Consider the following 25671-nt stretch of genomic DNA (forward strand, 5'->3'; position numbering starts at 1 on the left):
TAAAAAATGGAATAGAGGTATCATTAATTAAGATAAAAATAAAAAAATATTTACTCATTTTTAATTAGGAGTTTCATATTAACAATTTATTTTTTATAGGTCTCACATGTGTCACTTTTACTACAAGACCACATTATTCTTTTCCTTTTTAATTTACTATATCATATTAAAAAAAAGTAACAAATAAAAAGAAAAAAATCAGATGTATAGTAATCATCCAAAAGAAAAAAATTTCATGGTTTCTGATTGTATTTTAATGCGCGTTGATCTATTTGTCTTATTCAGGACAAAAAAAAAATCTGTTGGTTCTAATTTGAGTTTACACTTTTTTTTCTTTTTAAATCATTTTTATTTTGATTTTTGTAAAAATACTTCTTGTTGATTTCGAAATATGTTGCCCGTTCCTTTTTTTTTTTTTTGTTTCTTGGTTGTATTTTGATTTGGTTGATCTATTTTTTTTTTATCTGACTTCGATTTGACATTGATTCTGATTTATCTAAGTTAATACCTTGACTATGATTTGTTTTTATTCGTTTCTTGTACTTTTTCTTAAGTTTCAATTTTTTTTTTAAAATTATTTATATGGTTGTCAAGGACAAAAAAGAGAAAATACTGTTCAAACAACTTTTCATCTACAGTACTGCCATGCGCTTTGCAATATAAGGAGACTTCTTTTAAAAGAAGGTGGTGTGGAAGGCAGCTTGAAATTGGCTTCAAATCAACGTCACGCTCTCCAATGAAAATTGCATTCAACAATACACTTTCTCACGCTCATAACTTTTTTATTTATATTTTATATGACTGCAAAGATGTTAAAGAAGTTTGAGAAAAATTAATAAATTTATTCAGACATGATATTTTTTATTTTTCTTTTGTAAAGGATTGAATAATTTAGAATGTTAAAAATAAAGTAGAAAGTTTGTCTATAAGAAGATTGTCCTAACAGAAACTTTTTGTCCATACTTGCTAGAACATCTGGAAAGTAAAATGCAAAAAAATTTACTAATGCGAAAAATGACTTCGCTTTCTCTAGTACCAACCAAATTATCAACAATATGAAGCTCCAATTTAAAGTTGATTTTCTAAACAAAACTAACTCCAAACATGAGGCTAGATGGGATCCACCAAAACTTGGATGGGCCAAACTTGATATTGATGGTTCGGTTAAGCATAATAGAGTAGCTGCTTGTGAATGACTTATTAGATATAACGAGAGAAGCTGGACCAAGGAGTTTACTAAAAATCTTGATTATCAATTTAACACTACAGTTGAACTTGTAAGGATTTTGGAAGGGCTTAACATATGCTGAGATGATAAGATTACTAAAGTGAATGTTTGTTTCAATTCTATAGACCAGGCTCTTTCCTCATTGAAAGTAATTTTGATCAAGGTCATCCTCCTGCACCAATTTTAAGGAACATTCAAAACCTTACAATGAAAAAATGAGAGATCACTTTTGGTTATGTCCCCAGAGAAACTAACTGTTGTGCCAATTTTCTAGCCCATAAGGCTTCGAGGAATCATTTTAATATTATTTTATTTGGACATGCTGACTATTGATTATAGAAGCTTTATGGCTTTCGATGTGAACTGATTTCGATTTTCTTACATGATTTTTTACCGTGGCCATGTATTCCAAAAAAAGAAGGTGGTGGTGTTGTGCCAATTACAAGTATTTCCTCTGATTCTATTTAGAAGTCATCCCTATTAATCTTTTCAATATTAATATAACAAAAGTACGAGGAATAAAAGTAAATGAAATTTTAAATATAACCCTCTAATAAAAAATATATATAATAATATGTTTATGTTTTTCTCTCTCTTACCCTATAAGGGTAGTTTGGAGATTTCAATTCGAAACAAAACAATTCCCCCAATTAGTGACCTGTAAAGTGAACAATAAAATATTTTAAAAAAATGACTAATATACAGAATTGAAGGAGTAACCATTAAGTGCTGACACTTCTAAGAGCATGTTTGGATTAATTTCTAACCTCAGTTAGAAGGAACCAAATTGAAGTTAGGAACTAAAAGCTCAAAAAGGATTGTTTGGATTAACAAAAATTTTCAACTTAAGTCATGTTTAAACGAGCGTTTTTTTAGAAGCCAACAGACCTGGCTTTTTTACCCCGAGTGTTAACGTTTGGTCGCTTCCAGCATTTGCCTTTCATATTTTTATGCTTTCTCTCTCCTCATTCATCTGGCACCAGCTTCGCTTTCTTCCTGTGCATCATCTCATCAGGCTCCTCCTTACTAGCATCGTCTTCATCTTCCAATTCCTCAACCTCGTCGTCACCAACGACGGCCGCTGCGGCACCATTCTCAACAAGTACCTTGCCGACGCTCTCCTCATCATCTGTGCCTTCAAATGTGTCTTCTCCAGTTTCACTGATAGCTACACCAGCAGCGATGGCGCCCTCCGCTATGGCGTTGTCACGATCAAAGGGATATGGCCATCTCCAGCGTCGGACGACGTCGACTTGAAGGCGTACAGGTTGAGGTTTGGGGACTTCGTGCATGCTCTGCTTTTGCTGTTAGTGTTCGCCATTTTAGGACCGTCCAGTGTTTCTACCCCAAGTTTGAGACGCAACAAAAGGTTCTGTTATAGATGTTGCCGCCAACAATCGGAACGCTTTCCGGTGTGGTGTTCATGACAACCTCACACTTTCTGGTCTGTTACAGGTTGACGGGAGGACCCACGTTGGATGCCCAGATGTCCCTTCCTTGACAACCAATATTGTTTAAGACTCATGAACATTTTTTTGGTTCTGTATGAGGAGGAAGAACGTTATGAACCCTTCTTCCAAACCTTTTTCCTGATGAACTTTCAAAGTAAGAACCTTTTTTCTGTTCATCAATGGAGTTTTGGGTTTGTTCCAGAGGCTTTTCTTTACACTCCTTGTCTACTACTAGTTGAAACATTGGCTGAGACTGTGACTCTATCTTAGTTAGAATCTGGGAAGCACATTCATAAGAAAAAAGTGGTCACTACCATGAGGGAGGGAGCGATGGAGAGTCGTGAGGCTGAGGGAGGGAGAAGATGAAGGTGATGTTGTGTGAGAGAGAAAAGAGAGTCACGATGGTGAGATTAGAGATGGTGAGGATGGCGAGTGAGGATTCGTGGATGTGAGTGGGAAATGAGTTTTGAAATCAAAATTTTATTATTTTATATATATAAAAATATAAAAAAAATTCATGTTTATTTTGATAATTAAAAATTTCAACTGAACTTTTACCTTAAATCATCCAAATAAATTTTAATTTATCTAACTGACTTTTAAAAAAAAGATATCCAAATATAAATCATATTATATTTATTAACTTTTTTTTCTAACCTCAGTTTGCTAACCTCAGTTGAATCCTAACTTCAGTTGTAAATTTTTTAATCCAAACACACACTAAATCTTGTTAAAAAATACAGTACAGGTAGAGATACAACAATCAATCATAAATTCATTTCTTATTTAAACAAAAATAAAAAACCTCCAATATATCTAAATACATACACACCGACATACATATATATAATAAAAATTAACTAAAATTTTTTAGTGAATGTAATAATTTTTTCTAATATCATAATAAAAAATATAAAAAATCCAAATCCTTTCTATGATAGTCCCAGATTCTCGCACCTTGTGTCAGATTTTGTTTTGGTATCGTGCTGTATCATCTCGGCTGCTTTATGCAAGTGGGTGCTCCTTTTGCTTTTCGAATTCTTTCATCAGGCACGCCCTTTCGTTTCTATCTGAGGTGTCAACTTCTAAGAGATTGTTCTTTGTCTATCTCTTTCCTGTAATAAATTACTCTTTCATTAAAAAATATAAAATATTTTTAATTTTTTAAAATATAATTATTATTTTTTTAAATATTTCTATTGATAAATATTTTTATATTTATTGTTGGTATTTAATAATAGTAAATATAAAAAAATAAAATTAATTTAAAAGTAAGTAACTATTTTATTGAGGGTTGAGAGTTAATTAAAAATATTTTATATTCTTTAATCGAAAAAGTATGTTAATTTTTTAAAGGTGTTTTTGATTTTTTATTCCTATTTTAAATACATATACATTAACTCGCTGGGATGTTGATCCAACTTAATCAAAAATTTTGAGTTTGAGCCCTGACTATGAAACAGCGAATGAATTATTGGTAGGATATATGCCCTCCAAAAAGATGCTTGTACGTAGGTGATCGTATTAGTCTGAGTTAAAGATTTCGGATACTTGATTGAAAGCAATATATATATATATATATATATATATATTATATCAAATAATAATATACTTTAATAACTCAATTCCAATTTTGATTTGAATTCCTTCAAAATATCGTTCATCATGCCAAATGTTATTGACGTTGTTCCTAAATGTGAACGTTGGTGGCTTGTGCCCATCAGGCTCACACAATTCTTTCGGTGCCTTTGGTATGTGTCATATTCATTATTTATTGAGGATATTATGGTTGGCTGCCAGAGAAGTATGAAGCATGTTTAAACCGTACTTTGATTTTATTCAGGGCCGTGAGAGCCTCAAGGCAATTACCTAAGGCCCAAAAAAAAAAAAAGTCATTAGTGTTCCTAATATGAAGGAATATGTATTTATATAATTTTATAATAAATGCTAAATAAAAAATTAAAGCCCAGTTCTTCTCCCCATTGAAAAATGAAAACATTTCTACATTTTCCAAAATAATATTTAATTATTAGGTTAGCCTTAATCTAGTCATTAATCATTATTTATTCTCTTTATATATATATTTTGTAAGATCCTTCAGTCCACAGATATGCACATAGATGTTGCTATAACTCATTTAAAAGGCTTTATTACTTATTTAAAGAATTATAGAGAAAATGGGTTTTGCATCTACTTTGGAATTTACAAAAAAATATAGCTACTGAAATGAACATAAATCATAATTTTTGTGAAAAATATATAATCATAGGAAAAAAACATTTTAATGAAAATATTAGTGATGAGATTATGATTCTTTTCATATTGGATATTTTTTATATATGTTAGATCAATCAATTTTTTCTATTCGATTTGAATAATTTTTAGAATATGAAATCATATTTGGTTTTTTATTGGAATCCAAAAAATTTAAAACTTTGGATGATGATGAATTGAAAAAAATTTGTATTAATATTGTTCTTAAGTTTTAATGATAATAATGATATTGATGATTTTGATTTATTTTCATAATTAAAATTTTTGGGAGAAATATTAACTGAAGAAATTAACACACCAGTTGAAATATTAAACTATGTCAAAAGATTAGATAATTTTTCAAATGTATGCTACAGAAAGAAGTTTTTCAAAATTAAAGTTGCTCAAATCTTATTTGAAATCAAATATGTTACAAGATCAATTGAAATAAATAAACCTTTTGGATGAGTCACTTTTTATACTCAAAAAACAAATCAGTCTAAAAAGTATCTATTACACCAATTTTAAAAAGAGAACTAGTGTAGTATATTATTTTTTTAAATAAAAATTATTTTTTCTACACTTGTTGACAGACAAATCAGTGTAATGAGTTATTTATATTTGGTTTAAGAGTAAAATATTCTAATCACCCTATTAGTTTGTTTTAATTATGCAGACCTTCCCTCGATTTTGAAAACATACTGTTTAGTCCAATATGTTAACTTCATTAAGAATATTAAAAAGATTTTATAACTCATTTTTAATTTAAATTAATATTAAAATAGATTTTATTTATTACTTTACCTTCCATTCTAGTAAATTACTCCCTCTATTTAAAAATATAAGGCATTTTTTAAGGAGTTGAATGTTTAAAAATGTAAAGCATTCTTAGTCTTTTGAAGCGTAATCATTATATTTTTTTTTCAAAAGTGCCCCTATTGATAATGACTTTATTTTATTATAGGATATTTAATAGCGATAAGTACGAAAAGATAAGGTTAGTTAAAAAGTAAGTAACTACTTTGTTGGAGTGAGATTTAGTTAAAAATACCTTACATTTTTAAACGAAGGAAGTATTAAATTATGTTATCATTTTCCTGTTAAAACTTAAACGAATTTCATTTAGAAAAGCAAAATAAAAGACTTAAAGAGTTTTCTTTTCTTTCTTTTATTTTTTTTCCTTTTTTCTTAATGCTTTTGGCAAATTAGGACAAATGTTAAGTGTCTTTTAGTTGAAGTAGACATAAAAATTTGATTGAAAATTAAATTAAATTTTTAAATAAATATATTTTTAACTAATTATGTTTGTAAATTTTAAATTATAAATTTAAATGATTTATATAATCTCTCAAACTTCCATTATTTTATACCTTAGAACAAAATTAGGAAAAAATGATAGTTATTTTTGCCTGTATATATTGGTTAGAAACCGTTATATATTAAGCAATGTTATAAATATAACCAACATTTAAAAAGTAGAGAAGAACAATGCAAGACAAAAGGAGGGAAAGAAAACAATGGAGGGAAATTTCTTATTCACTTAAGTACATATATTTTAGACATGGTCTCTATTTATAAGTCTTCAACTATTAAAGTCCTATTCTAGTATTATAAAGAAATAAATAGGCATCTAATGGTGTATTATATAACCTTTGAAGTTATAGGGTATTAACTACAAGAAACTCAGTCCAAGCTATTCATTATAACATGAATATTAGGAAAATTATTGGTTTAAGACAATAAGGATAAAATAATCCAAAAGGTATGATTTATGAGTATCTACAATATAATATTTATAATACTCTCCCTTAGATGTGTAATAACACCTTAGATGTATAATGCTCCCCCTTAGATGTTTAATAATGCCGTTATTTCCCCGGTTACATAACCAAAACCACTAAGATAATAATGGAATTAATCCAAATGGATTACCAAAACTTTCTATTATAACATCATTATCTATAAATAAAAGTAAGCCTCAAAAGATATGAAAATGGGATCCCAATATTTTCAATCCTTAAAACAAGGTTAAGACAAAAAGAACAAGTACAAATTAGAGTCTAAATGTCTAGCGAAAGCATGGGATACTAATTTACACTTAAATAATTGAAAGTGGGTTAAAAATATCAAGAATGGCAAAATAGAGGAGTAGTCACGACATGTTGAAATGCACCGCTGGTTGTCCTTGTTGTGTCTTACACCATAATGCATTGCACAAAATTTAATAGCAAGACCTATCATTTAACAACATAAAGGCTAACTTTTGACATGCCCTAATTCCCCATCCAAAATCTGATTAAGGTGATTTAAATGTTTACAAAAAGCTCATTCAAAGCTTTAGCTAAAGGTATTGGTTTCAATCCAAAATTATGTCTCAATCAACAATTAGACACTCAAAATGCAATTTCACACATTCTTGCACTTTCAACAGCAACTTCGGTGCTCAAAACCTTAATCAAATGCCAAAAGCTTACAACCACCTATAGATCACATTCAATAGACTCTATAACATGTGCAATAAACTGCAACATCAAAGATATAAAGATATCACATTTTCAACCATCAAACCCTTAATTTTAAAACTAAAAGGGAGAGGCCAATTGCAATTCAATACTCAAGATAATCAAATATTTTCATTGCACAAGTACTCATATAACTATTATCATACTTGTACTAGTATTTTGGCTCTATCTAAGTCAACCCAATCATAACACATGCAACTCAAGGCCCAAAAGACTATCAAATCTCACTTAATGCAATGGTGCAAGTATAATAAAAAACAATACTTCTAGTTGGCAATATCAATACTTAATTGTAAATATCAAAATAATATGACTAAAGGCCTATAACCAATAACACTGTCTTATGCCTTTGGAGCCTTTTCCTTATCTTGTCCTGAGCTATTGCATATAAAATGTTAAGAGAGGGGTGAGTACAACCATTTAATAACCAAAGTATATCTATTCTATGCAAATGTATATCAATTAATATTAAAATTTGTAAGAGATATGGATAAGTATACCATCCATAATACAGCTAAGTGTAATTCATAAAACAATTATTACAAAATATCTTAGACTATCCTCTATCGTCTTAGTCATTAGTCACCAAACTATCAACTAGGTGACATTTGCATTTGATAGGAGTACATGAATGTTAGTATTGTAACCCTATATGTGTTTTGATGCTTATAATGATGTGAATTTTGTTATATGTTGGTGTTAAGCCACATGGTTGTTAATATTATGGTCATAGAAACCTTTAAAAAGCTAATAAACTTGTGAAAATAGTGAAATTGCTATTTGCATATATAATTAATTGTCATGCATTTGTATAGGTTAAATTGATCTTGATTACTGAGTGGTTATACTTATTCCTCTTTTTTCAATATTATAGGGACTAGCTCATTAGAACAGGATCAGGGGAAATGACCAAGGCATAGGATTTAGCTGTGATCCTAATAGTAGGCCTTGTAGTTGTACTCATGCATATTTTGTTGATAATTTTTCAACTAGGTTATCATATGATTTATTTTGTCTACTTGCACTAATTGTGAAATGATTTGAATGTGTATTTTGTGCCCTATATGTGATAAGGTTGTAAAGCGTGAATAGGGCTAAAATACTAATGTAAGTAGGGAGATGTATAAATAAATAGGCATTATGTATTATATGATAGCTAACAAGGATTTGGCTCCCCCTTATGTTTTTGTGATCAAGGGATTTAGCATTGAAAATATGATGTGTGTGTGTGTGTGAATGATTAGCTGTGGTATGTTGTACGAGTCTGTTATAGTCCATTGAATATAATCTAAGGGTTAGTGTGAGCTCTTGGCACTTGAATTGTGTAATGGACACCCAAATTGTGTATTATTGTGAAAAGAAGTGAGTTTGAAAATGGGTGCCCAACCTTTGATTGAAAAATAATTTAATTGTAAAACTAGTGCCATTAGCTAGATCTCAAAGAAAGCTTTTTATAGACACTTAAATCATCTCAATTAGATATTGGATAGAGAAATAGGGTAGGTCAAAAGTTCACCCCAAGAGCTATCATTTGACAACAAGTTGCTGTCAAATTTGTGCAATGTATCACGGCACATGACACAGAGGTAGATGAGCCATGGTGTGTCTACAACATGTCGCGGCACACCTGTGCTGTTTTGCTAAAATAATGTTTTCCAACTTTCTTTGGAAATGCTACAATATAAATTGGATTCTCATGCTTCAGTAAAGGTGTATGACTCTAATTTTTTTTTATAAAAAATATAAGTATATGAGAGTATTTTAAATTGTAAAAATTTGAGATCCCATTCTTATAAAATTTATAAACTTAGTAATTCTTTTAAATTATTCTCATGATTACCTTAAATTTTGGAGCTAAATGTAGTTTAGAAAGAGTGACCTTACGCAAGCCTTATGGCCTTAAGTGGAAATATGTTTTAATAAAAAAAGACATACTTGTCCTTGGACATTGTGTTGTGCATTTGCAGACATTTATTTTTCTTTCATTCTGCGCAACTTGTACATTTCAAGTTAAACCATTTCCATTTAACCTTACAAGACATTGTCTTGATAATTTATGGATATTGTGTTATGAATTCATGGACGTTTGTTGTTCTTTCATCACACACAACTTGTACATTTCTAGTTAAACCATTTCCATTAGACCAATTGTACATTACAGGATATGTTGAGAATTTATAGACATTGTGTAGTGCATTCATGTAGAGGGAGGAAAAATGTAACATTATCAATTTTGATTTGTGAATTTTAAGTGTTAAAAAGGGTAAATTGATAAAAATTTAAGTGATTAATAAATTAATGATGTTTTCCAAATTTCTAATGAGGATATTAGACCTTTAGACGGCTTTGGAAATGAGCTAGGATGGATTTTCAGTCAATCGAGCTTGAGAGGGTGGGCCAAATGGCATATAGGCTTGTTATGCTATCGGCTGGAGTGCACAACCAATTTTTGTGTTAAATCAGACATGAGTTGCATCTAATCTTAAAGAGGAAGGCAAGAGAAAATGAGAGAGTCGACAAGGGAGAGCTTTTGAGTAGCTAGGACTTTACTTTTGGGCCATATTAGAGGCAATCTACATGAGCTTAACACTTGGGTAAGCTTCCTATTTGTCCACCCTCCTCCCTATGCGAATTTCTATTAATTTGGGTAGAATGCGTGTTGATTTTGATTTTCTCTTAGGTTTGGCTGAACCCATTAGCTTAGTTAAGGCCTTGGAAAATTAAATCAAGTTTCTAAACCTAGTTTTAAGAGTTTTGTAGTGATTTGAGATTTTTGGTTAGGGTTTGGACAAACATTAAGTGAAAATTGGAGGATTGAGAGTAACGCGGGTAAAGACTTAATATTATCTAAGTGTTTGAGTGTTAAATGAAATTATTAGAATGTGTTGGTAGTGTTAATTTTACTAATGAGAGAATTTGAGTATAGTAGGTACCCAAAATTAGGTAAAAAGGAAATTGAATTAGAGTTATAATTGATTATTAGTGTTTAATCTTATAGATTAAATATTGATCAGGCCCTGTTAAGCTAGTAAACTATTGTGGAGTAACCAAATTTCCATACTAACCCCTTTTTTGTGACAAAAGGGTTAAAGTAACTGGATAATTTAATCTTTTTACTTCTGCATTTGAGTAGTCATGGATTTATGAAAATATATTTATATTCTATTATGAAAAGTTTGAATTATGCATAACTTGATGTTTTAGAAAACTTGTGTGAAGTAGTATTAAACTAAAGTATTATCCTATGCATAAAACCTTTTTTACTGTAATTGTACAATTGTGAAATTGAATAAGAATATGAAATGCTAATATGTATTGTATGATCATTTTCTGTGAATAATATGTATCATTGACATTATATGACCATGATCATTATAAGAGTGTGAGAGTTTACCCTAGAATTGTTAGGAGATATTATATGAAATTCACATGGTACATTGGCATCGTGGAAGCCTTGGTGCTCAATCTTTATTGTTTGGAAGTCCCAGTATTATCTTAGAGATAAGTTATGCATATGACACCCCAAATATTTGAGAAAGAGGGTCAAAATCTGTGGTCCAAAATATGTAAAAGTGCCTTTGATCGAGTTTGCCTTCCATGATTGGTGAGCTTGGGCCGGTCCAGTCACATGGACTTGGTCATATTGTGTTATTAGACCACAAATTCAGTCGGAAGAAATAAGAAGGATATAAGGTGGAGAATGGTTGATCATGCATTGAATGGATTGATATATCATAATCATGTATTTGTATGCATCTAATAAATGTTTTTACTTTCCACTTCACACGCTTATATGTTATTCCAATATATTTGTGAATAAATTAGATTATTTGGTTACTAAGTCATTGACTCACCCTTATGGTTATATTTTACAAGTGAAGGCTCCAATAGGGATAAGGGAAAAGAAGAAACTTTCGAGAATTGAGGAGCTTGGATTAGTATATCACTTTCCCTTTTGGCATGTGGTGTAATGAATTATTTATAAATTATGTCAACTTAGAATTATGCATTGTTTTGGGTGCATTTGTATGAGAATTTGGTGTGTTAACTATATTTTGGGCTAGGATAATGTATTATGTTAGGAATTGTGGTGAGAGGCCAAAATACCAGTACAAGTGTCATTATTGTAGTATTTGTATGTGTTTGGATGACTATAGGATGTTTAAGATAGATTTTGTGAACACTCCTTCATTTATGTGAAATTGACATTTTAAAAGTCATATTGTGTTTGGAATGTGTGTGATGTGGTATAACTATTCAATCAGGTATTGTAATCCATTTGAGTTGATTTAAGTGGTTCTAGAGTTATTGGCACTTGGTTAGTGACTTTGGATACTCTTAGCTTTATTTTGAAATGATGTGCGAATACTGTATCTTGTTTGGATATTTTTTTAAATAATAATAAATTTAACAAAAAAATAAAATTTTAATAATATAGATAAAATAAAAAAATATTTAATTAATAGGGTTTAATTTTATTTTAACTTAGATAATCTTCTATTGGCTAGGACTTTATTTCTTTTAGTTCATTAAAACAACCAAAAAAATAAAAAAATATAAAAATAAAATTTAATCCTTTTTTAAGATTATATTTTCAAATAATAATAATAATAACATAAAGGAGATAAATAAATTTAATTAGTCCCTAGAATCAATTTTGAAAATGAAAAAAAAAAAAGATCTTGCTTAAATCTTGCAAAATTTCTCCCAAATTATCTCAACAATTCAAAAATATTGAGAATCAACTTTTGAGAGTTAACTATTTTTAAATTTCTTTCCTTAAATCTTGTTGTTTTCTTTTTTTAAAAATATTTTGATTTAATTCAAAATCAAGTTTTTTTTCTTCATCTTAATCTAATTCCTGAAATTAATAAACATAATTTAAAAAAAAAGTTATAGTTTTTTTAAAAATAATAATAACCGAAGGGTTAAATGCTAGGTTTAACCCATTGGTTCTTAATACTCCACCCATTTCATCAGACACACGAGCGAAGGAAGCAAAAAACTCAGTCATGCACATAGAGAAAGGAAGAAAAGAAAAGAGAGAGAGACATAGACCAAGCAACCCACAGCCCTAAACTCATTCGGCCAGACGAAAAGCACAGAGAAAAGAAACCAAAAGCATAGAGCAGACACACACACAAACATGGCAGACGCACATACACGGCAGAGATGAAAACACAGCGGAAGGAAAAGGAAAAATCAAAAGATAGAGACGGCGATGTAGAGAAAGATCTGAGACTGAAGCGTGTGAGATTGGAGGAGCAGATAGTAGTGAGTAATCATCCATCCCTTATACTCTCTATATAAGGCCTGGGACCGAGTTATGGAAGGGGGGATTGAGTGTGGAATAAAGACAGAGTCTGAGAAGAGAGAGTCGAAGAGGGACCAAGAGTCTGAGAGGAGATAGATTGCTGGAAAGACAGAGAATCGGGAGAGCCAGAGGGTAAAAAAAGAACAGAAGAGACCGAAGATTTGAGAAAGATTTCTAGAGATTTTTTTAAAAGAGAGACAGAGAAGGGCGAACCGAGAGATCTAGAGGGAGGTTTAGGGAAATTTTAGGAGATATGGGTTTTGAGAAAAGGAGTGGGCAGAGTTGAAGAGTTAGAAGAGGTGATCGGGGCAGGGTCAAAGAGTACCGAATATTCAAGGGAAGAGAGCCGATTGAAGATACCCATATTTCTTTGCTGTAATAGGTTTAGAATCAATCTTTTATGCTTCATGATCTATTTCATATTCTACTTTATAAAAATTGAATTAGTTTTGAGGGAAGTTTCTGAATTCATCAGTTCTGTATCCCTTGAGGAGATTTTCTACATGTGTTTTGTTCAGATTTTATGGGATGTCTAGATTGAATATGTGGATTAAATGCTTTGAGAAAGATATTAGATCTACTCATATATATCATTTGAGTTTACTGTCTAGTGGATGAAATTCTGTTTTAGAAGTTTGATTATATTGAGGCTCTTAAAATATTTATCTCACTGTTTAATAGCTATCAGTTGTGTGAAAGGTCTCAATGTTTTGATTATATAACCTTCTTCATTTGCACCCTATTTTATTTAAAATTTGACTTGTAATTGTCTTGAGCATGATGTTTGTTAAACATATGTATGTAAATGCGCACGCGCGTGCGTGTTATGGGGAAGTTTTTTTTTCTTTGATAGGCATATGTTTGATTTTAGATTGCGGAATGTTCCCTTTTACTAAATTTTAGTCTCTTTAACTGTTTATGATTAAACTTAACAAATGAAATTTTATTAATGCTTTCACCTTGTGTTATTTTAAATTATGAAAAATGTCTTCCCTAGCGAATGAATTTAATGATCAACAAAATGAAATTTCTAGCACTGTACGCACATGTATATGTACCAAAATTTTGACCCTTGTTTGTCATTGTGATCCCATTTATCTTGAGTTTAAGTTAATATTAATTCAATTTTGGTTTTTGAATCAACACAAGTAACAGATATTTTATTTAAAACATTGCCCCATAATAATCCCTTGTAAGTATAATCTTGTCATTGAACAGTTTTGTGAATAACAATTAGGTAAAAGATAGAAGAAGTAACCAACAATTGGCAAAGGATTTTATTTGTTGAATAGCTAATTAAATCTAAGATATATAATAATCATAAAGATGATAACAATGACAGAGAACATATTCATGTTTATTTATTTACCATGTGATATTTTCAAAATTTTTGTAGAAATTTAAATGATCCCTCTACCGTACAAATCAATAAATTTTTGCAAGTATGAAAATTCAATTCACATATTAAAAAGGGGTTTGGATGACTTGTTATTAATGATTTATTTTATCTTTTCATAAATATAATTTAATTAAGAAATAGTCTCATGTGAGATTTCAAAAGATTTTCATAAAGATTTAAATTAATCGCATTGTGGTGTAGGATAATAAATTTTCATAGATGTCGCAATTATTAATTTATATAGTAAATATAAATGAATTTTGTAAATAAAATAATAACATTTTTTAATGTAATTAATTAATTAAATTAACGTATTTACATAATAACCATTAAATTTTTTGGTCATATGAGATTCTTAAATATCTATAGACCTCTAGGATAATTATCTTATTATGTAAGTCAATAAGGATTCACAAGTATAACAATTGAGGTTTCTATATTTAAAAATATATGTTATATAGTTATGCATTAAAATATACTTAAAATATATATTATTTAATTTTTTCCTTATGTGAGAATTTGAATCTCCATAGATATTTAGAATAATTATATTACCATATAAGTCAATAAGGCTTTGGGAGTATAATGATTAAGAGTCTTTAAAAATATAAATATACACACGCTTAAAAATATTATTAATATTTAAAAATTTAAGTAAAATAAATTAAGTTGTTAAACTCTTTTATCATGTAAGATTTTGAAATATTCACAGACATTTAGAATAATTAAATTACTATATGCATTAATAAGGCTCTGTAGGTGTAACAGTTAAATTTTTAATAATAAAATATAAAAAATTAAACTCTTTTCTTTTCCTTATTTCAAAATTTTAAAAATTGAAAAAATAATTAAAATTAAATTATTTTTTACAATTTAAAGTATACATATCAAAATTTCATAAAATTATTTTATTTGCAAAATGGAGAATTATTTTCAATTAATTTATTTTCAAAAAAAATTCACCAATAACTTATAATCTTGAATTACGTGGGCTTTGATCCCCATCATAGAGTATTAGGCCTTAGAGTTTGATTTTGAGTTAAGTCCTTCCTTATAAATAAACAAATATTCCGTATTTTATTATTATTTTTATACTAAACACGTGAATAAGAAAGGGATAATTCAAATAATTTTAAAATTATATTAATTTAACACAATTAACTTCAGGTAATCGTTCTCATGAATAGGTGTTGTGGAGTGCCTAACACTTTCTCCATATATTTTTTGATTTCGTAAGACCATCCTTATTACTTTTGTGAACACTATATTTTATTTAGACATTTTTTAAATTTAATAATAATAATAATAAATTCAATCAAAAAATATAAAAAATAAAAAAATAAAATTTAATTCTTTTTAAGATTATATTTTTAAAATAAAAAAATCTTTAATTAATAGGTTTAATTTTACTTTAATCTAAATAATCTTTTGTTAGTTAGGATTTTATTTCTTTTAGTTCATTAAAAAAATAACCAAAAAATATAAAAATATAAAAATAAAATTTAATCTTTTTTAAGATTATATTTTAAAAACGTGATAATCTAACAAAATAAAAAAAAATCATGCTTAAGTCTTGAAAAATACCTCCCAATTATTTTAACTATTTAAAAATATTGAGAATTAACTTTTAAGAGTTAACTTTTTAAATATTATTGTTTTTCATAAGAAATAATAATTATATATTTTAAAATCAGATTTCTCTCTCTCTTAATTTGATTAAAAAATGATAAAAAAATAATAAAAACAAGGGGCGCGTGAAATGATGAATTACCCACCCCTAAGTTGCCTTTCACAGCAAAAGAATCAGAAGCGTGCACAGGGATTGGGCAAAGAAATAGAGGCGCATACATGCACAGACTTTCGGTGGGCAGAGAGAAAATGCCAGTGAAGGAAAAGCTGAACACAGCCAAACACAAAAAAGACCGGACGAGAGGAAGGAAACACACACAGAAAAGAGCAAAGGTCATTATAATAGGCTGCTTACTGGGTTTATTTTGTATATGGCTGTCTTAGCAAAGGTCTAAATGATATGTTCTGCTAGTAGGATTTGTTAATGCTATGATGGATTTTTGTATATGCCAATATGTCATTATAATAGGCTGCTTACTGGGTTTATTTTGTACGTGAAGAATTTTTTTTTTTTTGCCTTGGCAATTTATACATGTTTAAAGCTTTTTATGTGCTTAGAGATGTATTGGCAATATATTTCCTTTCTCAAAATTTTGATTATTGTTTTTGCTATGAGGGTGTCTAAAATAACGCCTTCAAAAATGAGAACATATTCTCTATTTTGAGACTTTTAGATAAAGGTTATGGTTCCAATCATATTTTTCCTTTTTCTTTCTAAGCTTCTATGCCGGTGACATAAGTTGGCTCGGATCACTAACTTTTTACCAATAAAATTCTGAGTGATCTTGTGCCTTTTAATGGCCAAAGGGATAGTTATATCAAATTTTAGCTTCTAAGTACTTGAGAATCAAACAATAGGGTTGCATCTTAAGATTGCATCTTTGGTTTACTTGTGAAAAGTATTTGTATAAATATACTTGACATCTCTTGTTGATTGAGACACCACACATACATGGCTATATATCAAATTTTGATTCCTTGTTCTCCTTGTAATCCTATTGGTCTTGAATTCAATTGGATGCTAACTTAATTTTGGTCCTTGTATTAACACAAGTAGCGCAAGATTAGTTAGAATAAGATATTGAATTAAATATTGTGGTTGAGTGGTTTTGGTTATTAGCAATTGTGTAAGCATGAAGGAAGATAATGAGAGACAAAAGATTACATTTAGGAATAATGTTGCTTTTTAAATACACTCCAAATCATTGGTTAATTCCAAAATATATGATGATGACGATGATAATCTCATACCGTGTGGGATTTTAATAATAATGACAAAAAAGAACATATTTATGTTTATTTATTTTTCATGTGATATTTTAATAATCTCCATAGGAATTTAAATGATTTCATATCGTGTAAATCAATAAGATTTTATAGATATAAGAATAAGACTTGTATGTATTTATATGAGTTTTAAAGGCCTATTATTAAAATTAATTCTATTTTTATAATAAATATTTAAGTCTCATGTGAGATTTTAAGAATCTTCGTAGAGATTTAAATTAATCACATCATCTTGTAGAATAATATATCCTCACAAATATTGTGATTCTCAATTTGTATATATTACATAAATAAATTATTTTTGTAAATAAAATAATAAATTTTTTATTTATTAATTAAATTAATAAATTTAAATTATAATTATGTTGTCTAATTAGATCTTTTCGTCATGTGAAATTTTTAAAACTCCATGACCTTTAGGATAATCATACTACCGTGTGAGTCAATAAGGCTTCACAGGTATAATGATTAAGATTTCTATATTTAAAAATATACGTTATATAATTATGCATTAAAATATATTTAAAATGAATATTATTTAATCCTTTTATTGTGTGAAACTTTAAATCTCTACAAATATTTAGGATAATCTTATATCGTGTAAATCAATAAAGTTTTACAGATATGGGAGTAAAACTTATATGGGTTCCAAAGGCCCATCATTAAAATTAACTCTCTTTTTATAATCTAAATTAATGATTTATTTAAGTCTCACGTGAGATTTTAAAAATATTTATAGAGACTTAAATTAGTCACATCATCGTGTGGGATAATAAGTCTTCACAGATATAGTGATTCTCAATTTCTATAATAAATAAATAATTTTTATAAATAACTAGCATTTACTACCCCGTGCGATGCACGGGAAGCAAATAATAAGCCAAACATTATTGTAAAAATACTTTCATAAAAGATAATGTCTTCAACGACAAGAAACAATGAAAATTCAAATGGCAAAATGATAAACAATTGTATAATACATACATTATAAATCCATAGCTTTTGGAAACATGATAAGGTCTAATCTCCCAAGTTTTTAAAGATTTCTGTATACACCACATTTTTTGTTGTTGTTGATCCAACCTTTTCTTCATCATGTAATAAAATCTTGAGTCCATCAATGCTTTTTACCCTTGACAATGCCACATATAATTGTCCATGAGTGAAAACTGGTTTAGTTAGGTATAACCCAACATGACGCAATGATTGACCTTGGGATTTATTTATAGTCATTGCAAATGATAGAATCACTGGGAATTGTCTTCGTCGCATGCGAAATGGCCATCTACTTTTTGATGGATTCATGTCCATCCTATGAATTAAAACTTTTTGATGTTGCCTTAAACCATTCAATGTTATGCCCTCAATAACATTTTTCCCTAGCCGAGTAATGCACAACCGTGTACCATTGCATAGACCAGACGCTTGGTCAATATTCCTCAATAGCATTATAGGTGCTCCAACCTTCAAAGAAAGAATATGTGGTGGTAATCCAGAGCAATTAATTGTGTTGAGAAACTCAGTTGTATACAAATCATCAAATGAATCGTTGTCTTCTGTAGACTTGCATACAGAGTCAGAACTAAAATATTCCATTGCTTCACCAGGTAGCAACGAACACATATAGTTATTAACTTCACTCACACTTTCAATAGTTGGAGCTAGAATTGCTCTATCGTTAAAGTATGCTATGTCTTCAAAATTGATAAGTAAATTTGGATAAGTGGAAGACACGATGGCATTCATAGGATCTTTTGAATTACAGATAAGCAAATTGTGAGGAATATCAATATTTGTTGTACCATCATGTGGTTGTCCCAGTTTCCCATCACCTACGTCTAACAACCAGTTGCTAAATTTTTCCAAAGCATTGCTATCGGTATTCATAGAAGATGATGATAACCGCATATTCTTTGTTAGTTTATATATTTTGCAATGATCCCATAAAGGTGAAGAACTAATACATGCATTAACAATGGTTGCTCTTGTTCCTTTAGGTATGACAGGAAGTATTTGACGGAAATCGCCACCCATAAGAATACACTTTCCACCAAAAGTATCATTTGAATGCATAATATCCTTTAATGTCCTATCAAAAGCTTCTATGCAATACCGTTGAACCATTGGTGCCTCATCCCAAATAATCAATCTAGTGCATTGAATTAAACGTGCCAAGGGAGAGTTTTGTTTAATACAACAAACAGAATCCTCTGTTATTTGGATAGGAATGGCAAACCTGGAATGCGCTGTCCTTCCAGAAGGCAATAAAGTAGCAGCAATGCCACTTGATGCAATAGTTAGGACAATCTCTCCTTTCGCACGAAGTGATGAAGACAAAGCATTCCATAAGAAAGTCTTTCCAGTTCCCCCGTAACCATAGACAAAGAAAAAACCACCATAGGGGGAGTAAACTGATGACATGACATTGTCAAAGACATGTTTTTGCTCAGAGTTAAGAGATTTTACCAACTTTGTAGCTTCTATACCCAAGGCTTGACGATCATAGTTTAATTCCTGTAGCATTAGATGATTTGTGACATCAAAGTTTGATGTTGCTACTGGCAATGGAAGTGACGAAAAATCTTGCAATGACTTGCCATTACTATGAAGAAGTGAATCAATCTCACGAAGTGCAGCTTCTTCCTTTGCAACCAGTGGCACATTAATATCTACAATAATTAATAAGGTCAATTATAAGCATTAACTTATGTTGACAATGCAAATAATAAAAGATTATTTAGATTTGCAATTTACCTGACAAGGTTGGATCATTTCGTGGGATGTATAATAAATCTTCAGACAATATCTCAGAAGTATTACTCCATACAAAATCCGGCCGACTCAAGCATGAGCAAAGTAGCATAGTGACAAACATCCTTCTCAACTAACTCCCGAAGCCCAAACTGAAGCCTCCCTAATTGCATTGATGTACTCCCTATCATCATCCAATAAACCTAGTGCAAAGCAAGCATCTTTGAAGGTTGGATATATAACACCATTAACCGTCTTAATATCATCAAATGAAGTAGGGCCCTTGACTTTTGTCAATAGTATTCTAAGGAAGTAAAGTTCTCCTGATGATGGTGACACGTGAGTTATTCTACCTACTGCAAAATCTCTTTTTCTTTCTTTCCAAGCTCTTTTATTCCTTTCATAGACATAATGATGTGGGAATTCAGAATATGTAAGAGTTTTGGCAAGATCTTGGTTACCATTCATTTCCATCCAAGCTAAAAATTGTGATTCACATACTCTTGGCTTATCTAACAACTCTGCCACGTCGTCTGTATTTGAGTAAACTATAGGTTGCTGATTTGGTAAATGAAAACTTAGTCTTTCAACAGAAGGATGTCTGTGGTGGATGTCAAATCCAAATATACGCCAGGATCCCTCACAAGCAGAAATATATCTACAGTTATAATACTGCTGAATCTCGTCACTGTTGTCATATATTGTTGCCACCACTCTATCATTTCCTTTGCTGATGTACTTAAATAAGTACTTGATAGAAGTGGAATGATTGCATTTCTCAACATTGATATGAGCTTGAAACATGGTAAGAAGGACAGAGTTATATGGGACAACAAATCTATTGTCTAAATGAATACCCTTTACTTCAATATCTCTCCCATCATTTCTTCTTTTATATGTAGGGTATCCATCTTCATCAATCACTGTTTGGTTGTTGAATTTTTTAGGGAAATATTTACTGCATTTCTTATCCTTCATGCACGGTGACTTGGGATTGCTTGTACCACATGGACCATGCATCATAAATCTCTTGACCAAATCATACAATTTTGGCGAGGTATGCTTATCTGGGATTTCTGCAAAGATTACCCTGTCGACACCATCCGAGTCATTGATTTTATCATGCTTGTCAAGGAACAAAAGTATATGGGCATGAGGTAAACCCCTCTTCTGAAATTCAATAGTATATACCTCTGTATATAAAGAAGATATAATAAGAAGAAGTCCAAACATAGAGAGATTAAAAGCTAGAAAAAATGGAGGTAATAATTTAAAAATGAAAGTAATAAATTATAAGAAAAAATATACATTTGAATAGTCATGGAATTTTACCTGCACGTATAGTTCCAAAAATTTTCTTTTCTTTAATTGTCTTCATCATCGATTTCAACTTCAATTTGAATACCCTAGATAATATATCTGGCCGATCTGATGGAGATATAAAATTTCGATCACAAAACCTAGTAATTTCTGGCCATGCTGGATTGCAAGTGAAAGTAAGAAATATATCTGGATATCTGCCCAACGACAAATAGCCATAGCATCTTGATAATTTTGAAGCATGTATCTTGCTCCTCCTGTAAAAGAAGATGGCAAAATAATTCGCCTTCCAGTTGCACTTGCATTTCTTTCTCCATTGATCAATGCATCTGACAACCCTTGATACAAATCAACTCTAAGCTCCTTTTGATGAGTCCTGACCCATAATAGTCTTTGTGATTCAATCATTGTATATCCATCTACAATGAACTGCTGTAATAATCTACGGGCATGAAGTAATATTGATACCTCATTTTGATGGGACATAAGTCTGTAAGAGAAGTATTCTCGCATGCTGACTTTCTTTTTCTTCTTTGTTCTAGTCAATGTTTCCTCTCGATGATCAATATCATCCCTATATCCATCCTCACCAAATGGGAATAGAATAGGATATTGAAGAGGAAGATAAGATGCATGCAATTCACTAATACGTTGAGGAGATCCTGATAATTCTTCTATGATAATATCTCTCCTACCGAATGACATGTCTATATCGCCGACGACTAATGCTGCAACTTCAGAGGCAGACGGAAGATTGTAGTTACGACCATCATGCTGCCTTGTACCAATCAAGCATAACTTCAATTCATTATAGGCATGGTTTTTGATTAGTGACGAGGCCATTCGGTATTGCTTCACAAAAGGATTGAACTCATTAAGACATCTTTAAGAAGATGAACTATAACATGATCAATCTTCAAACCTGTATGATGGTTGCTGATATAATTGAAATGCCAATGTTAGTATTCATCAAACTTTTATTATTAAATATGATAAAAATTTGAAAAAGGAAATTACCTTACTGCAGCTATTCTATTTGTAACTTCATTTTCAGTATCATAAATGTATAGTTGTGAGTACACAGGTCTAGCTCCTTCCAAGGGTAGTAAACTTCCAATCATGTGGTAATTCATTCCAGACAATATAAAAGAATAAGGACCACCACCAGAGTTAATTGAATGGTTGATCTTTCCACCCATAGATGTAAATGAAAACATGTTGTTGTATTGTCTTATATTTGCTAAGAAATCCTTTGAATGCATAGACTTCTTGTCAAAGAATAGTCTCTCTAACATTGGTGGCGGTGGATGTATGGTTGGTAATACAACCTTGCCCTTAAGGCAACAAATTGAGAATTCCATGGTTCTTCTAAATGTGTCTTTTTTGACACGCTCATTCAACCATAGTTCAGCTCCACAAAATATGCATATCTCAGTAGGATCTCCTTCATCTATATATTCTATATATTATTGTTAATAAGTTAGTACTTATTACTCAAAGTGATGCAAGATTAGAATAAATATTGTTCTGATAAAGATTTAAAAAAATGATATAATATATTGATAACTTATATGTTGACATAAAGGGAAACCAATTAAGATGAGTGATAAATAGAAATCATATTAAATCAAAAAAAGAAGAGGTATAAAAATACAGTGTTACAAAATGCTCATAAATAATAGTTTCTTTAAAAAATACAATTGTAGGTACCAATTAAAAATAAATATATTCATGAATATATTTGACATTATAAATATAATTGATTTTATCTATGAAAGGTTTGTGAAAGACCTTTAAATAGTGGTTGAAACATCATGTAATGAGGTGGCTACTTTTTTAATGATAGGCTAATGTATTTTGACATATTAAAAAGTTTTTATGCATATAATGGAAAGTTTATGGAGATACGCAATTTACACAATTCAAAAATACCAAAGTGTAAAATATAATGTTTATAACACATAAGCAATTAATTATAAAATTATAAGTAACAGTTCATAATATTATGATGAAGATGATAAGCATTATACCTGGTGCAATGCCTTCCTTTTGATTATCCTCAGTGTTATGATTTTGTATGGTGTCTAATTCATCTAGAAAAAATGTAAAAAAAAAAAGGTACAAAAAAAATAGAACTTATTCATAAAATAATATTTATATATTTATAAATTGAGATAATATATTTTTAACATATAAATCATAAAGTAATTACTTATCTAAAAATAACTTAAATAAATGGAAACATATATTACCTCCAGATTGTCCATTGGAGTGTTCGCTATCATCATGAATTTCGTCATTATTAAAATCATAATTGAATTGAAAATCTTTATATTTGATTTCAAGACCTGTAAGAAAACAATTCATGCATCATGGAAACTAATATGAAATGTTCTTGCAATAACAATGACAATAGTCTTACCTGTTGAGCGAGAAGGTTGGTCATTGATCCTAATATTATTTGGATTCATGATAACTGCAAATAATTAGGTTGACCTTGTTCATTCAATTCATTCAATGTATAAAATAATCAAGTGATGTAATAAAATATTTATTTAAACATTGAATTTACAGTGGGGATGTGACTATACCTTTTTCTGTTTTGTGCTTTCTATTACTGGATTTTCCAATTGATATTTGTGTAGTGGTTTCATTGCTAATGTTTTGGTTACCAATCTCAATAGCTTTGAACCTAGCACTCTTTCGCTGATAAACATTCTCTTCCAAATATGAACATGAAACCCAACCAAATGATGTTTCCAATTAGTTATGCAATGTAAAAGATGATGAGGAAACAGTATGTGGAGATATTGTAATAGGAAAACAAAGATATTAACTTAAACCATATGTTCACCTGCCTCGGTATGGTCTGAAATCTTTGACATAAATTTTTTGCTACATTTGTCAAGTCCTTCAAAGCTTTTCTTTTCTGTCTAGTTTTTAACCCTTTTTTCATATCTTGTGAGAATATTGTATTTGACTGTGTACATCGAAAACTGCATTCTGGGCTGGTTAGACAAGTTGAGATATTTTGAATGGATTGAGGACTATTGCCAGGTTGCAAGTTATCTATCATCAGCAAAGACAAGATATACTTGAGACAAGCTTGAGGTATATGTGAATGCATTTTAGTGGTTACAAAATAAACATACCTGCGACAGTTTCAGAAATGATGCTTGTGCATCTATCTTCTTGTGTCTGTGTTGCTTCATTTTCTGAGAAAATGATTCTTCTCTTCCTCGGCATTATGGAAAAGTGAAACTGTTTGGGGCGTTAATCTGAAACAGGAGGAGAAATAAGCCTTGTCTGAAGCGTATGAGCATCTGTCATGTGTGAATAAAAAACAACTTGCTTCAAGAGATGCATGTAATATGTTTGTTTCCCATTTTTTTAGTTCACAGAACCCATGACGTGTGAAAGTGACAGCACTTGGTAGCATTCTGAAATTTCATGTAAAGATATATATATATATATATATTATAAAGCATGTAGTTTGCAAACTTAAAGGTGGGTCAATAGAAAAAGTGTTTTTTCCGTTTTTATGTAATTGGCTCAATAAGGTTGTCAAGTTCATAGGTCAAAGCAAGTATCCTTTCTCATTTGTCCCTTCAGTGTTTTCAATTGGGCCATCAATCCATAAAGTTTGTCCTAACTATCTACTTGTTATAATAAAAAGTTAACTTGAGTGCATGTTCCCATAAAGGATAAAGCGATTTAGAGTATCCCATAAGATATGTTAAAAACCATTAAAAATATTTATAGAGACTTAAATTAGTCACATCATCGTGTGGGATAATAAGTCTTCACAGATATAGTGATTCTCAATTTCTATAATAAATAAATAATTTTTATAAATAATGATATAATACACAATTTTAAAAAATTAATTAATCAAATTAATATATTTAAATTGTAATCATATTTATTGATTATATCTTTAGTCATGTGAGATTTTTGAATCTTCATAGATTTCTAAGATAATCGTATTATCGTATAAGTCAATAAGACTCTACAGATATAACGATTAAGTTTTTAAAATATATATAAATTATATATTAAACCAATTAAATTAAACATGTACTTAAGCGTATATTATTTGATCTTTTATTATGTGAGATTTTGGAAGATTCTTAGATATTTAAAATGTAACACCCTCAAATTTACAAACTGATTTTTCGCAAATCATTAATTCAATAAATTATTTTTTTTCATTAAACCCTCATCATACCCTTATCATGGTAGAAAAATTTCTACCATGGTACATCCAAGACAATATACCACAGGTCTTAAAATATCTCAAAAAAAACAATTAGAACCATGAGGGACAGACAGGATCCTCATGGCATGATATTTAAATCAGGTCATGAATCAAGAGGGACAGATATAATCCTCTTGATCATATAAATACTTTTAATAAAAAGAATTAGAGTTTACATGCTTCACAAAGAAGATATGTCCTAAGTTGGCACATGATACATTGTATAATCCAAATAAGAGGCAACGTAAAAGATGGTGTC

General features: G+C 29.9%; 2 protein-coding genes and 1 pseudogene across 2 annotated transcripts; 1 reads left to right on the plus strand and 2 right to left on the minus strand.

The window, feature by feature from the left end:
• The first annotated feature begins 2178 nt into the window (after positions 1 to 2178).
• LOC129289056 (protein DMP2-like) lies at positions 2179 to 2858 on the plus strand (annotated as a pseudogene).
• A 15245-nt stretch (positions 2859 to 18103) lies between these two features.
• Positions 18104 to 19606, minus strand: LOC129289057 (uncharacterized). Its single transcript, XM_054925879.1, has one exon. The coding sequence runs from the start codon at positions 19604 to 19606 to the stop codon at positions 18104 to 18106; it is 1503 nt and encodes a 500-aa protein (XP_054781854.1).
• Positions 19607 to 19963: 357 nt separating this feature from the next.
• Positions 19964 to 24400, minus strand: LOC129289058 (uncharacterized). The gene is made up of 8 exons (XM_054925880.1): positions 24307 to 24400; positions 23746 to 23874; positions 23577 to 23630; positions 23407 to 23502; positions 23185 to 23247; positions 22172 to 22613; positions 21295 to 22037; positions 19964 to 21027 (listed from the first exon to the last, which is right to left on the minus strand). The coding sequence occupies exons 1-8, from the start codon at positions 24398 to 24400 to the stop codon at positions 19964 to 19966; spliced, it is 2685 nt and encodes an 894-aa protein (XP_054781855.1).
• Positions 24401 to 25671: the final 1271 nt, after the last annotated feature.

This window comes from Prosopis cineraria, unplaced genomic scaffold, assembly GCF_029017545.1.
Source record: "Prosopis cineraria cultivar Desert tree isolate PC_DT_omini unplaced genomic scaffold, ASM2901754v1 PC12, whole genome shotgun sequence".
NCBI classification, from domain to species: domain Eukaryota; kingdom Viridiplantae; phylum Streptophyta; class Magnoliopsida; order Fabales; family Fabaceae; genus Prosopis; species Prosopis cineraria.

What these genes read in the sequence shown, in the direction of transcription:
- LOC129289057 (XM_054925879.1), bottom strand. Translation starts at nt 19,606, where the DNA reads ATGCTACAGGAATTAAACTATGATCGTCAAGCCTTGGGTATAGAAGCT.
- LOC129289058 (XM_054925880.1), bottom strand. Translation starts at nt 24,400, where the DNA reads ATGCCGAGGAAGAGAAGAATCATTTTCTCAGAAAATGAAGCAACACAG. An exon ending in AATAGAATAGCTGCAGTAAG is followed by an intron (nt 22,038 to 22,171) that starts GTAATTTCCTTT and finishes ATCTTCTTAAAG; the next exon opens with ATGTCTTAATGAGTTCAATC. An exon ending in GCATGGCCAGAAATTACTAG is followed by an intron (nt 21,028 to 21,294) that starts GTTTTGTGATCG and finishes CTTTATATACAG; the next exon opens with AGGTATATACTATTGAATTT.